The 14,495-nt window shown below is 52.0% G+C and overlaps 1 protein-coding gene across 4 annotated transcripts in view; it reads left to right on the top strand.

Annotated features, from left to right (window-relative positions):
• The window catches only part of OLFML2B (olfactomedin like 2B), a 36,363-nt gene extending 22,730 nt beyond the window's left edge, over positions 1-13,633 (top strand). Inside the window, exons 5-8 of one of the 4 annotated variants that reach the window (XM_010984408.3) lie at positions 728-953; positions 2,768-3,304; positions 11,856-12,032; positions 12,549-13,633. In XM_010984408.3, the coding sequence (XP_010982710.1) occupies positions 728-953; positions 2,768-3,304; positions 11,856-12,032; positions 12,549-13,150 (1,542 nt within the window). In that variant the 3' untranslated portion in view covers positions 13,151-13,633. Of the gene's footprint in view, positions 1-721; positions 954-2,767; positions 3,305-11,855; positions 12,033-12,548 lie in introns of all 4 variants that reach the window. The other 3 variants (XM_031435892.2, XM_031435893.2, XM_031435891.2) reach the window with 3 other exon arrangements.
• Positions 13,634-14,495: the final 862 nt, after the last annotated feature.

The following is a 14,495-nucleotide window of genomic DNA, read 5'->3' as shown; positions in this document are numbered from 1 at the left end:
ACAGAAAACAGTCTGAACAAAGTCCTAGCATCTCAGGAGAGCCTAGAGGCTCGGAAGTTAAAGTACCTGGAATACTGAGGGCATAGGGGCGGAGGGTGGAGCAAGAGAGAGTGCTGACTGAGCTGGGTCAAGTCAGTTTGAGTTCCCAGTGTCAGGCCAAGGGCTTTGGACTTAATTCTGGCTGCACTAGGGAGGGTGTGGGGCAATTCATTCTAGTAGCAGATGTCAAAGCAATCATGCCTCATCCTAAGATGTGCATCGTGGTCCTCAGCCTTCCTATCCCAGCCACATGGGCCTCACTAGAAACAGCCAATACCAGGTGTGAGTCTCCCAGCATCCCCAGGCCAGAGCTGGGAGGACAACCGCACCCTCTGAGAACTTTAGCATGGAGTTTAGAGACATTCTGGAGCCAGATGGTCTGGGTTCAAATCCTGCCTCTACCATTTACCTGCTGCGGGACCTTGGGCAATTTACATAAGCTCTCTGTGTCTCGGCTGCCTAATCTGTAAATGGGAATGATTAAAAATGGCTCCTACTTCACGGGGCTGATGAGAAGATTAAATTAGTTACCGTACGCAAGGCACGTAGAACTGTGCCTGGCTCTTAGAAACTGCTTTAGGACTAACCGCTGTTCTTAGTATGGCCCTGGTTCCAGCACTGCCTCCACCTGACCACGGCCTCTCTGACCAGCGGCCTGACCTTCCCTTGTGTTCCCTCTGAGGAGCAGTATGAGGAGCGGTTTCTGCAGGAAGAGACTGTGTCCCAGCAAATCAACTCCATCGAACTCCTGCAGACACGGCCGCTGGCTCCACCCGAGGTGGTGAAGCCACAGCGGCCCCTGCAGAGGCAGGTCCACCTGAGGGGCCGGCCGGCCTCCAAGCCCACTGTCATTCGGGGCATCACCTACTACAAAGCCAAGGACCCTGAGGAGGAGAACGACATCGAAGAGCAAAGTGAGTTGGGGTCAGCAGGGCCGCCCCTCAGAGGCAGAACAGGGAGGGAGTCACCCTTTGGACCCTGTGGGGGTTCACTTCCCATGAGCCAAACCCCCCTCCTGCGGTCTGGTTACTCCTGTGGCCCCGCAGAGCCAGTTGAGTCATCTGAGAATTTCCTGCAGTTACAAATTACCCAGAGTACTTGCTGCCTTTCCTCACAACTTGCTGAGTGGCCTGAGGCAAGTTGCTTGCCTTCTCTGGGCTGGCAGACGATCACATGGCAGAGCATGGCTGAGCCAGAAGGGACTTCAGTGCCCTCCAGTCCAGTCCTCCCCATTTGCCGATGAGGACACTGAGGCGTGGAGGGGAATGACTCCCTCAGAGACACACAGTTGGCTTCTCTCGCCTGCCCATTCCTTCTCCAGGAGCCCTGGGCTTCCTGACTGAGACTCAGCACCTCCCCTTTGATCTCTATCCCTCTTACCTTTGCACAGAAAATAGATGCTCCCTTTCCTCTCATCTTTATCTTCTTTCCCTAATACTCCTTCTTCCTGTTTCCCTCCCAGACACCTGCCCATACCTTTTCTCCCTTGTTTCCCTGCCCAGCATGCCAGGAACCCCCCTCCCCCCAACTCTCCGCGCTCAACCAGAGCCAGTGCCAGCTCCTCCCATCAGGTCCAGCTCAGCACCCGCCTGACTCATCTCCCTGCTCTGTCTCTGCCTCCTTACATTATGTTCGCCCAGTCACCGCCATAATCATTTTGCCCATTTTAAACTGTTTGTTGTCTTTTTAAATTATTGATTTGTGGGGTTTTTATTCTGGAACAACTTTTTCTGTCAGGCATATTTATTGCAAATATTTTCTCCGTGCCCATGGCTTGCAGTTTCAGTTCCTTAATGGTGTTTTGACAAGCAGATAAAATCCAATTTATCAGTTATTTCTCTTGTGGTTAGACCTCTTTGTGTCTTCTCTAAGAAATCTCTGCCCCCTCTCCCCCAACCCCCTGCCACTCCGGATATTCCTTCTCTGCTCGAAACCCTGCCAACTCCCCTATTTCACTTAGAATAAAAACTGAAGTCCAAACACAGCGGCCAAGCCTCACATGACCTAGCTCCTGTGCTCTCTCTGGCCTCACCTCTTGTTACTCTCTCCTCACACCCTCTGTTTTGTCCACACTGTCCACCTCACTGCTCCTCAGCCTCAGCAGACATGTTCTGGCCCCAGGACCTTTGCGCTGCTGCTATCCCCCCCCCCCGGAAAACTATTCCCCCTGACAGCTGCTTGGCTGACCCCCCTCACTCCTTCAAGCCTCTGTTCATCTCTCCATCCCACCAAGTCCCATCCTGACCACTTTATCCATTACTGCAAGTTTCCCTTCCCTTCTTGCTCTCTGGACCCTCCTCACCCTACTAGATTTCTCCTATAGCACCTTCAAGTGTACAATCTGTTTATTACTCAGTGTCTCTGCACTAGACAGAAGCTCCCTGAGGGCAGAATCTTTGTTTTGCTCACTGTCGTTGTACATGCTCCATAGATAGCTGCTGAATGAATGGATGGAGGACTAGCTGCCTCCCAGGTTTCGTAGCCTTTGGCTGTGCATCCTCCTGGTGGCCCCTGGGTCCCATGTGGAGGATAGTGGCAGTCTATTCAGAGAGATCCTCCAAGAAATGCTTCCATCTGTGCTCCTTTTTGCCTTTTTCTAAACCCCAGCCGGGCTCCATCTCTAAATCAAGGCATCACGTTGAGGAAGGAAACCCTCATTAATCTGCCCCATCCAAATGCTCCTGGTTCCTCTCCCTAAGTCACAAATGCACCTTTGTTTGTTTCCCAGAAGACGAGTTTTTCAGTGGTGAACACGGAGTGGATTTGCTGATTGAAGATCAGCTTCTGAGACACAACGACCTGCTGACCAGTGCCACCCAGAGGCCAGTAGCCACCCGTCAGCGTGCAGCTGTGACAACTGATGCTGGCACTCAGACCACAGCCCAGCCTTCCGGACGGCCAGAGGCCTCAACCGCAGCTCCCGGCCTCCCTGACCCTACCCTCTCTGCCTCAGTTGAACAATTCTCAACACCATTACAAACCACCTCAGTGTTGCCAGATCCCACACGGGAGGCAGTCCTTCAACCTTTCACTCAGGTACCAGCCACCACCGTGGCCCACACAGCCACCCAGCAACCTCCCGCCTCAGCTCCTCCATCAGTGGCTCCTGGGGATGCATTTGTGGAAGCTCCGCACACGGCCCCGGTCCCTCCCCCCACAGTCAGGACAGACTCACCAGGGAAAGATGCTACTGCTGGACAGGGCACAGCCCACGCCAGCCCCACCCTGAGCCCCGAGGAAGAAGATGACATCCGGAATGTCATAGGTAAGTTCATTCTACCTGGCTTGGATCCTCTGCTCGGGTGAAAGGCTGAGCCTAGAAATACAAACATTTGCCAAGTGTTGGTATACTAGGCTTTGTGATGGATACTGGGTATTTGGTTATTTGGTGATGACTAAGTTAAGTTTTCTGCAGTACATTTACCAGGCTGTGAAATAACAAGGGATTTTTATTGGGGCGGGTGTTGGGGAAGAATCCCAGAATAACAGAAGAATGGGAACAAGGGAACAACCAGTGCAGTGGGCCCCAGGGAACAATCTCAGAACCCTGGCCTTAGAGAGCATGGAAACATTACAGCATCATGTGATAAATGCTGTAACAGAGGAGTAGAGAAACAGAGAAATGGAAGAGGGAGCAGAAGCTTGACCTGGCTGCTAGGAAGGCTGGGGAAGCTTTTCTAAGGAGGTAGCCTTTGGGCTGGGTTTTGAAGGCTGAACGGGAGTTTTCTAAGCAGAGAAGAGAAGCCTTCTGACTATTGGGCTTAAAGGAGCAGGGTATGTTCCAGAAGCACAGAGAATGCAGCCCTATTCTGTGCCTGGGGGCTCCATAGCCACAAGATGACTCTGAGGACAGTGAGACATTAGAGTGTGGGGGAAAGACAACCAGAAAGAAATGGGAGCTGGCTACAGGCATCTCTTCCAAAGAAACTAAAGGGAATATTCATTAAGTCACCACCGATGGTAATTGAAAATTAACACTATTGAAAATAGTTTCATCAAAATACTTGTTGAAAAGTGTACTGGATTTGACAGAAGACACGGTCTCCCTCATACCTGTCTTCCTCTTCTTCCCACTTTCCACTCCCCTGGCAACCTCGTTTGCGATCCCTCCTCGGAATAAGGTGCCAGCTACTGCCAGAGACGGGCAGTGGAGGGACCACCTGCCAGGAGCCAAACCCCTGGTTATAGCCTGATCTCTGACCTGGGCCAAATCCCCACCCTTCCGGAGACCTCGGAAATTAAAAATTTGCTAAGGACTGTTTCCTCCATTATATTCTATGGTTTTGTGTTGTAAGTGGCTTCTAGCCACTTCTCTTCTATACAAATCATGGAGTAGGCCACAGGTACATGCACACCGCTTGTACACCCTCAGTGATGAGACTCGTCTTCCCTTGGAGACTACCTAGCCAGCAGTGGCGTTCTCCACTGTCTCCACAGCCCACCTCCAGCCTGGCTCCCAGCACCCGAAGCCTCTCCCCACCAGCCTCCCCTGGGTGTCGCCACCAGTGGGCTTTTCAGGCTTAACTCCTGACAAGCACCTTTCCTGGGTTCTTAGGACTCCACCCCTGTCCATCAGCCTGACTGAGATGCTGATGCCCAGAGAGGAGAAACCTGTGTCCCAGCAGACACTTGCCTGGCAGTAGGAGCTGGAGACGGGGATACATTTACTCTTGTTTTTCAGTATTCTGTTCAACCAGAATGATGTCGTCACAGAGGATGTAAGCTTCTACTTAAAGCCTGGCCTGTAGGATTTTTCAGAAGAGCTGGAGTTCTTGCCTCTTGTGTCTACTGCAGAAAAAAACATGGGGACGGGGACACAACTGTCACGTTTCTTCAAACACCAAGGGATGAAAAGAGAGGGTGGCACAGAGAAGGCAGCTATTCAGGCAATGTGGAGTCTTGGCAAGTTTTTTCAAGAATCACTTTTAATCATTTACCACTGTCAAGTGCTTCTCTCAGGCTGCTGTTAGTGTGGATAGTATTTCTTTTCTGAAACCTCTGCAGACTTCCCGATGGTCTGAGCCTAGCCAAGCAAGACCATGATGCCCTACATGTAGTCATCAGTTAAATAAGAATCATTTGTATGAAACCAACCCAGGCCGCTGATTTGCTGCCTATGAAAGGTTGTTTGCTGTTTAATGAGCCTGGCCATTTTGACTTTGAGCTATTTGAGTGGTTTTAAATGGGGCTGCTTTTAAAAGGAACATCCTATCCCTTGTTTCCAAACTTGGTTTTGTGATGCCCTAAAATGTCCATCATTTTCCTCTGGGGAATTGTAAAATGCTCAGAAAAACTCCAAAAACGAGCAAATTAGAATTAACTTTTGGACAAAGCACGCTAGCTCTAAGACAGGAGGAAAGACGCTGTCAGTGGGGGTTGCCAGGGCTCACAAAGGGAAGGGCGGGGAAGGGGCCGGTCACCACGCTCAGCGGCTTGGAGAGGTCTGCTCAGGCTACCTCAGAGGAAGGGAATGCTTGTGCCACGTGGCCACGTCTCTGCGGAGTTCCAGATGCTAAGGACTGCACCTCCTGCTGAGTGTTGTAGAAGAGGTTGGTTGGAGCCAGGGGCAGGGAGGAGCAGTCATGAGGACAGTCACAGGGACAGCAATACCCGAAGGCCTGCCTCGTGGTTGAACCTAGGAAGCTTGATCAGCTGAAGACTGTCTCCCCAAAAAGCAGACGACCTTAGCAGTGCCCAAGGCGTGGCCGGCCACTCCGCTGCGTGTCAGCGGGCCTGGTCTGAGGTGGCCTGAGGAAGGTGATGCTGACGGAGGCAGGGGCCAGGCTGGCCTGACCCCCGATGGCACCCAGACTCAGGGCCAAGAATCGTCACAGTCGGCCGCCCTGAGTCATTTGTCAGGCAGCTTCCCCGGCCCCCAGCTCCTCAGGCACACTCTGCTCTCAGTCCTTGCCCACCTCACCAGCCCCCTGGAACCACTGGGAACTCCAGTCAGAGCACCAGGGCCACTGGCCCTAGAGACAAGAATATAAAATGGAGACGCTCCTTGTAAACAGAGAAGGAAGAAAGTCTACGCCTCTCTACAGGGTTAAAGGGTCATTCAGCCCTATGCCATGCTGGCTGTGAGGGTGCGCGAGCTGTGGTCACTCCCACAGAGAGGTCACCGTGGGGGGGTGCAGGTGACTGAAGTGGCCAGGCCTGCCAGCAGCCAGGTGCATGGCCCTGTGGTCAGTTCTGAGTGTGGAGCTCCATCTCCAAGGGCGGGCACCAGGGCAGAGCTGACAGCCTGAGCCGGGGTTGGGTGGGGGGACTGAAGAAGGCCCCCTCGTCCTGGCACAAACTGGGAGTCCTAAGGAACAGGGGCCAGATGATGAAGGGAGTGAGAAGTCGGGACTTAATTCTAAGAGAGATAGAGAGGGAAGACTGACCAGGAAGGAAGGAGGCACTGCAGTGAGAAGGACCACAGCTGACAGAAGGACCAGAAGTGAACCAGTTTGGTCAGGGCCGACTGCGTAGTTTGTGGAGCCCAGTGCAAAATGAAAATGTAGGCCCCTCGTTCAAAAAGCAGGAGAAAAGTGCCACTTAAGGTAGTGATTATAAAGCTGTTTCCTTTCTTCTGCGGTCTTCCGCTTTCATTTGGTGTTTTTTCTTTGCTATTTCATGCCACTGTAAGCAAAGAAACATTAAAAATGTAAATAATCGGCAGGAATTTTGTCTTTCATGTTGATACTGTGCACTGCCAGTTGTAATTGCAAATGTAGGGTCACTTAACTCATATGTGGATTCCACCAAAGTGACACGATTCGTGTTTCATAGTTCCTACATTCGTATGTATTTTGTTCTCAGTAGAACAGAGGAAACACTGCACAAAACTAACTCGTCTGTTGCTGTGTCACTTCGTGGTATGTGCACATTTTACAAGCACCCCTGGGGCTTGCTAAGTAAGGAAGGCTAAAAAGAAAAGGAACTGTGAGTTGCGCAGTCTTTCCCTCTTCAGCACCATTTTCAGCGTGAGTTGTTGGCTAAGACAAGGAAGTAACACAAGTAAGAAAGAAATGATAGGGTTGCTTGGTTATTCTTGTTTCTTAGAACACCACCGCCTTCTTTCCGTGTTCGTAGCAAGTTCTGGTTCGAACAGCATGTGTGGCCTCTGGGGCTGTCAGGCGTCATTTACTCAATTGTAGAGACAACACACTTGCCTTGTCTTCACTTTGAGTCTCTTACAAAACAAAAATTGAAGATAAAATTATTAAGAATTTCAAGATGGTGACAGCAGAGCATTAAACCAAGGGTGGGCTCTTCTGAATGAGGGCCCTGTGTGATTGCACAGGTCACGTGCCCGCGAAGCCAGCCCTGGGCAGGGCACCCATGGGGAATACAAGCAGTTAGGGATGGAAGGAGATCTCAAAGCTGGCAACCTGAGGGCCAAAGTCATCCTCAAATTTCTTGACAGCCTTAAATTCAAATGTCTTCGGATCAGCTGCTGTTCCCAGCCACCAGTCTCTGTTGCTGCTTCTTATCTCACACTCAGCCTGCTTCACTCCTCTCAGTCCCCGCTTGGCCCCTGAAGGCATTTGAGTCTGAGAACTCTGCAGGAGGGGAGGTGGCAAGAAGTAATGGCAAATGCAGAAGGGGCTGAGGTGCTAGGGTAGAACTTAGGGCTTCATGTGGTGGTTGGTGATGGTGACTTAAGGATTTAAGCAGAAAAGTGGCTCAGGACTACTGGTGGGGTGATAGGTCAGAAGGAGGCAGAGATGAGCTAGAGGGACCACTGGTGTAATTGGAATGATCCAGGCAAGAGGCCATGAGGTTTCAACCAAGCCACTGAGGTGGAGGGGAAGGGCAGAGAGGTGCAGAGGTGGGAAATGGTGACCAACGGGCGTGTGAGTGGAGGAGGGGGCCATCAGGGAGGCCCAGGTTTCCTGGCTTGGGTAATGATGTGCTGTGTCTTTCTCCAGGACAGGAAGTACAGGAGGAATGGACTGTGAACTGAAATAAGTGAATTCCATTTTTAATCCATTAAATCTGAGGAACTGGGAGGAACCAGAGAATTGTCTAGTAGGCAGCTGGCTGTCCGGTGCTCAGAAATAAACTCTGGCTGAGAGTCTCAGCGAGAGCTGAGTTTGCCCAGGGGACGCAGGAAGGACATGAGGAGATGAGACTAAAAGTGGGGCTGTAAGGGGTACCATTTGAAAGGTGGGCAGAAAAGAGGGCCAGCCAAAGACAGTATGACCAGGGAGGTGGGTGGAGACTGGGAGAGGGGTGTGAAAGCCCCCTGAGCAAGGAGGTAGGTGGGTAGGTGGGGTCTGGGGGTGGTACCCAGGTTCAGAGAAGAGACAGGCTTGACAAGAACGAAAGGAGCAGAGAACCCCCCCTGGCGGGCAGTGTGTAAGCATCTAAGGCAGCAGTCAGGTGAGGGGCTGTGGGGTGTGTGAGCTCCCCGCCCCGTGCAGGGGAGCCTGCCCCATGACCTGAGAGCCCCAGAGGGTGGGGGAGCCGCCTGTGTGCTGATTTATTTTTGTTAGGTGGCAAGATTTGAGCAGGTTTACATGCTGAGAGGAAGAGCCCCTACTTTTCAGACCCTGGGGACCTTTGACACAGGGCTGGCTATCTCCCAGGACTGTAAATGATTAAATGAGTTAATATGTAGAGACAGCCCAGGGATTGTCCCCCAAGACCACGCTCGGGGGAAAACTTCTCAGATGAATTGCAGACAGCACTGACTTCTGTCTGCATTGCCTTTGAACTGTCTCCCTCATTTCTCTCATTACCCCTGAAAAGGAGTTTGCTGACAGTTTGCTGCCAAGGGTGGGAGCATCTGAACTGCCTCAGAGTCTCAGACGGTGGTGATGCGTCTGGGCCTCATGGTTTGCTGAACTTCTCCCTTGAACCTATCTTCACATGCTCTTAAACTGCACGTATCAGTCCCACCATACCTGCCTGTGCTTGACCGCCACCCTCCACACCCCCCTGCCCCGTGCCACCAGCGTTTGCTCTGTCTGAGGGCACGTGGAGATACGTCCTGAGGTCCTGGGTATCAGGGCTTTGAGGCTGCAAGCTGGGACTCCCCTCTTCCTCCAAAAACAAAGACTCCAGAAGCTGACTCTCTCTATTAGTCACCTGTGCCTCCTGTAACAAATTACAATAAACTTAAGGCTTACACAACAGAAATCTATTCCCTAACAGCTCTGGAGGCAAGAAGGCTGAAATGAGGCTTACAGGGTGAAAACCAAGGTGTCAGAGGACTGTTTCCTTCTGGAGGCTCCAACGGATAGTCCATCTCTTGCCTTTTCTAGCTTCAGGTGGCTGCCAGCATGCCTTGGCTTGTGGTATCATCACTCTGATCTTTGCTTCCATCATCACATTGCCTTCTCTTCTGTGGTCAAATCTCCCTCTGCCTCCCTGTTATGAGGACACTTGTCATTGTGATGAGGACTCACCTGAATAATCCAGGATAGTCTCCCATCTCAAGATCTTTGATGTAAGCACATCTATAAAGGCTCCTTTGCCATATAAAGTCATATTCATAGATTCCAGGGATTAGCACCTGGATATCTTTGGGAGCAATTACTCAGCCTACCACATCATCATCAGAGTGGATTCTCCAAGCACTCTTGTGAAGGAGATAGGGCATGTATTATACTTGTTATACTGTGGAAGAAATTAAAACTCAGACATTTTAGAGACAATACAGACTTCAGAGTCAGTAGCAGGGCCAAGACCAATGCCAGGCTTCTGGCTGCAAACCCGGGGCACATACTGTAGCCCCACATTAAGGCCCTGTCATTGCATAGCCTCAGTGCTGAGACAGGACCCTGTAAGGATCTGGGGGCTGCCTGGGGCAACCCAGTACATGGAAACACAGATAAGTCCTGCTTCCAGGAGCTCATCCGCAGTTCCCATGTCTGGGCAGAGAGGTGGCATTGCCATGGTGGCCCCCTGAAAGAAACCCTTCACCTCACACAGCCAATTTGTAGGGTCCTGGTCATGGGCTGGGGGCTGCCTCCCACAAAGGGAGTCAGTGTCCTTGCTGGGCTTTTCTGGGGGAAAGGGGCACATAAAAATGCCCCCCCAAGGATGGCACACTAGGGCTCACCTCAGTGCAAAGGAAGCACAGCTTGTCCACTGGCAGCAAGGGCCCCACTCAGGGCCAGGGAATGGGACATTTTCCATCAGACCTCTGTAGCCCGGGCTCAGCCGGAGCCTTCTATTTTATTGTCTTGAGCAGACGAGCTCAGTTGTGGGGAATGAGGCTTTGGCTGTTAGGCTCTGTTGTTTGTCTTACAGAGACTGACTCCCCCCACCTCTCCATCAGACCAGAACCTAATAAACCCCACACAGAGATGCCTGAATCCTGCCAATTGCACCCAACTGTGGGGCCTGCCTGGGAAACAGTGTTCATCCTACTTTCAGCCGCCTGGCTTCCCCTGGCCCAGGGCCAAGGGCACAGTGCCTGCCCTGTCCTGCCAGCTCAGACCACTAATGGGGAAGCAGAACAGATGAAACAGGTTGGAACAGTTTGGAGATGGGGTGGCCTGGAGTTTAGAGAACCTTGAATCTGAACTATCGGCCCTCGTTCTCTGGGTCCCCTGTGAATGTCAGGGACCCAGGACACACAGTGCTCTTGCCCATCTGGGTGCCAGTTTTGATGGCAGGTGGGGGGTGTTCTGCTGCTCTCAGCTGCCGGGAGGAGTAGGGGGAAGTTGTGAGGGCTGGATTCATCTGCTCCTCCCACTGCCCCCTCCACTGCCCTCTTCCCATCTCCTCCATAACCGGCTACTGTGGGGACAGAAAGAGCATGTGCTTTCAGTAGTCACATGAGATTTTAGTATCATTCATAGCCATGTTCAATGTTAATACTGCCTATTAAGCACTCAGGCAGGCTTTTGACTTGGTTTAAAATCCATCATGGTTCTAGTGTCCTTGAGGGCCTCTCCTGTCCACTCAGAAGGACATTGGTGAGTTCCTGTCCCATTAAAGCAGACTTGCCCTTTGAAGGAGGCTCCTACAGCCAGAGTAAGCTCCTTATGAGGGAACTTGGTCCCCAACCCCTCCAGTTCCCCAGAAGGGGGCCCTGGCATCCACAATAGTGATAGGGACATAGGCTTGAGGACAGCTCTCTGGAACCTGGCAGGTGGCCCTCAGGGACATGACATCCACTACACAGTCAGGGCTGGTGGCCTGGGCCAAGACCCTCTGGGCAGCTCAGTGGCTGGTGGGGCTCCCTGTTCCTGGTCACACCCCCAGAGTCCTCTCCTCTGGTCACATTTCTCATGCTACTGTGTATATATCCAAGTTTCAGAACATCTGCTCAGGGCCTGTGACCTGCCAGACACTGTGTATTCTGAGGACTGAGGACACAAAGAGGAAAGCCAGACTCTGCTCCCTGGGGTGGGGGTGGGCATGGAGGCAGGAGAGAGATGCAGAAGCATCACTGAGTGAAGATGGTAGGTCCTGTAATAGAGGTACATTCACAGTACTGTGGGAGCAGGATGGGATCCAGTAGAATGGAATGGGTTTTCAAAGGAGGATGTGGTGTCTGAAAAGGACATTGGAACTTAGATCCTTGAGGGATGATTTGTAGGATTGAGAAGTAAGAGGACAACAGGAGCAAAGCACGATGGCATGAAGGTAGCCCAGGATGATGACAGTAGATGGCTTTGTAGGAGTAAAATATAGGATGGATGAGAGGACTAGCAGAGGATGATGCTGAGCAAATGCCTGGTGTCAGGTTGGTTATACAGGGCTGCGGAAGCCCACCGAGGATTTTGGATTCTAGTTCGGGGAGCCAGCAAGGGTTTTAGGGGCAGGGCATCCTTCCATCATCTCAACCCTTCCGTCTACCTCTTCTTCATCAGGAAGGTGCAAGGACACCCTGTCCACAATCACCGGGCCGATTACGCAGAACACATATGGGCGGAATGAAGGGGCCTGGATGAAGGACCCCCTGGCCAAGGATGAGCGGATTTACGTAACCAATTATTACTATGGCAACACCCTGGTGGAGTTCCGGAACCTGGAGAACTTCAAACAAGGTACGTGATATGGGTTCGATTCAGGGGGTTCTTCCTTCCTCACTGTCCTCCGGTTTAATCATGGCCAGATCGCGTAGGGTGAAGACAGTGGACAAGAAGGACAACAGCTTCTTCCACTTTCCTTTACATTCTCTGCTCTCTCATCTCTCAGCCCTGCCCCTCCTTCCCAGCCCCTGGGACAGGAGACAGCCTGGAGTCTGGTCCAGGAGACAGTAGTCTTTCCCATGGTCCTTGAGTTTACAGACCATGCTCACGTGTGTTAGCGCTCTGGATCCTTGAAACAGCTCTTTGAGGGGAGTGGGAATTACTTCTAAATGACAGATGAGGATGCTGAGGCTCAGAAAGGTTAACTGATTAGCTATACAGAACTAGAAAGTGGCAGAGCCAGGCCACAAACCCAGGTCTCCAGACCCTCAAGGGGTTTGCACATCCCATCACGCTGGGCTGCCCCCTCCCTGCCTGGCAGGTTGTCTCTGACCATTGCCCTGAAGCCTCCTGCCCTCTCACCGCCCGCAGGCCGCTGGAGCAATTCCTACAAGCTCCCCTACAGCTGGATTGGCACGGGCCATGTGGTGTACAATGGCGCCTTCTACTACAACCGGGCCTTCACCCGCAACATCATCAAGTACGACCTGAAGCAGCGCTACGTGGCTGCCTGGGCCATGCTCCACGACGTGGCCTACGAGGAGTCCACGCCCTGGCGGTGGCAGGGCCACTCGGATGTGGACTTTGCGGTGGATGAGAATGGCCTGTGGCTCATCTACCCAGCCCTGGACGACGAGGGCTTCAGTCAGGAGGTCATCGTCCTTAGCAAGCTCAATGCCGTGGACCTGAGCACACAGAAGGAGACCACATGGCGCACGGGGCTCCGGCGGAACTTCTACGGCAACTGCTTCGTCATCTGCGGGGTGCTGTACGCTGTGGACAGCTACAACCAGCGCAACGCCAACATCTCCTACGCCTTTGACACCCACACTAACACGCAGATCGTCCCCAGGCTGCTGTTTGAGAATGAGTATTCCTACACCACCCAGATAGACTACAACCCCAAGGACCGCCTGCTCTATGCCTGGGACAATGGCCACCAGGTCACCTACCATGTCATCTTTGCCTACTGACACCCCTGTCCCCACAAGCAGAAGTGCAGAGGGGCTACTGGCACCTTGTGTGTGTTTTTGTGTGTGTGTGTATGTGTAGATGGGTATGTGTTGTTTAAAAATATATATATTATTTTGTATAATATTGCAAGTGCTAAATGACAATTTGGGTCTATTTTTTTTTTTATCTGGATTGTAGATCAATCCACACGTGTATGTGCTGGTCTCATCCTCCATGGTTTATATTTTTGTGCAAATGAACTTCTCCTTTTGACCAGTAACCACCTTCCTTCAAACCCTCAACCCCCTCCAGCTCCCGGATCTCTATCTGAGAAGGTTTCTTCATCAGGGTTTTGCAGGTCCAACGGCACCAGGAGCAGGAGTCAAGGAGGCAAGAAAGAAGTGCTAAGGGGCGGGAAAAAAATGTTTATGTATTGGAGAAGTTTTTTTTTTTTTTAAATCAGAAAAATGCTTTTTTTTAAATAAAGAAGAAATTTAAAATCACCCCTCTCCCGCAAAATGCGTTTTTGTTTAGCACTGATGTCTGGTGGGGTTGGATCCCTCCGCCAGAAGGAGACGTGGCCTGTGTTCCATAGAATCGTCCTCACGCTGAGCTGCTCCCAGGGACAGCATCTCCCCTCCTGATTAGGGGGTTCCTTGGAGGGTATTCGGAATGAGCTGACCCCTGTGCTTGCTTTAATTTTGTGGCATTGATCCCTTCCTGTCTCTTCCACCGTCACACCAGCTTCCTTGCTCTGTTTGGCTCTTTTCTGGTCATTACCCAAGATGTAGGAGCCTGTTCATTCCTCAGTTGTCCTCCACGTGGCTGGTGGTCGGCACTGCTGAAAACAGGAAGCTGAGTGAGTGTGACCTTGACTGTGTACTTCTTAAGAAGCTTTCAATCAATCAGTCAATCAATCAATCTCTCTCCTCCCTACAATCCTCTCCTCTGCCTCGTCCTGAACACTCACTTTCAGCCAGCCCTCCTTTCCTGCTTCCCCTCAGGAGAAAGGCCTGGTTCCACGACAAGGCCCCTGAGGGAAATGTTTGCAGGATGAGAAGACCCGCCACCCCTCCCCGGGCACAGCGGAGCCCTGTCCAGTGCCTGCTGCCCACAAGTGTGCCCTTTCCTCCACATGACACAAAACAGGAGACAGAAAAGTGGAAAAAGCTAGAACAGGTGTCTCCTAAGGTTCTGGGTAGAGAGAGGAACCCAAGGATGACGTGGGAACTGAGCACATCACGTCACTACACTGTCCACGCCCCACCTCACCCCACCCCCGCTTAGGGAGCCGCTGCTGCCTGGTGAGGCCCGCACAGACCTCAGACGCCTCCCCCTCCACACTCCCCAGTCGGTCCCTGTGCC

The sequence above is a fragment of the Camelus dromedarius genome, chromosome 23 (assembly GCF_036321535.1).
Source record: "Camelus dromedarius isolate mCamDro1 chromosome 23, mCamDro1.pat, whole genome shotgun sequence".
In the NCBI taxonomy this organism is placed as follows: domain Eukaryota; kingdom Metazoa; phylum Chordata; class Mammalia; order Artiodactyla; family Camelidae; genus Camelus; species Camelus dromedarius.
This window is presented reverse-complemented; position numbering and strand designations above follow the sequence as displayed.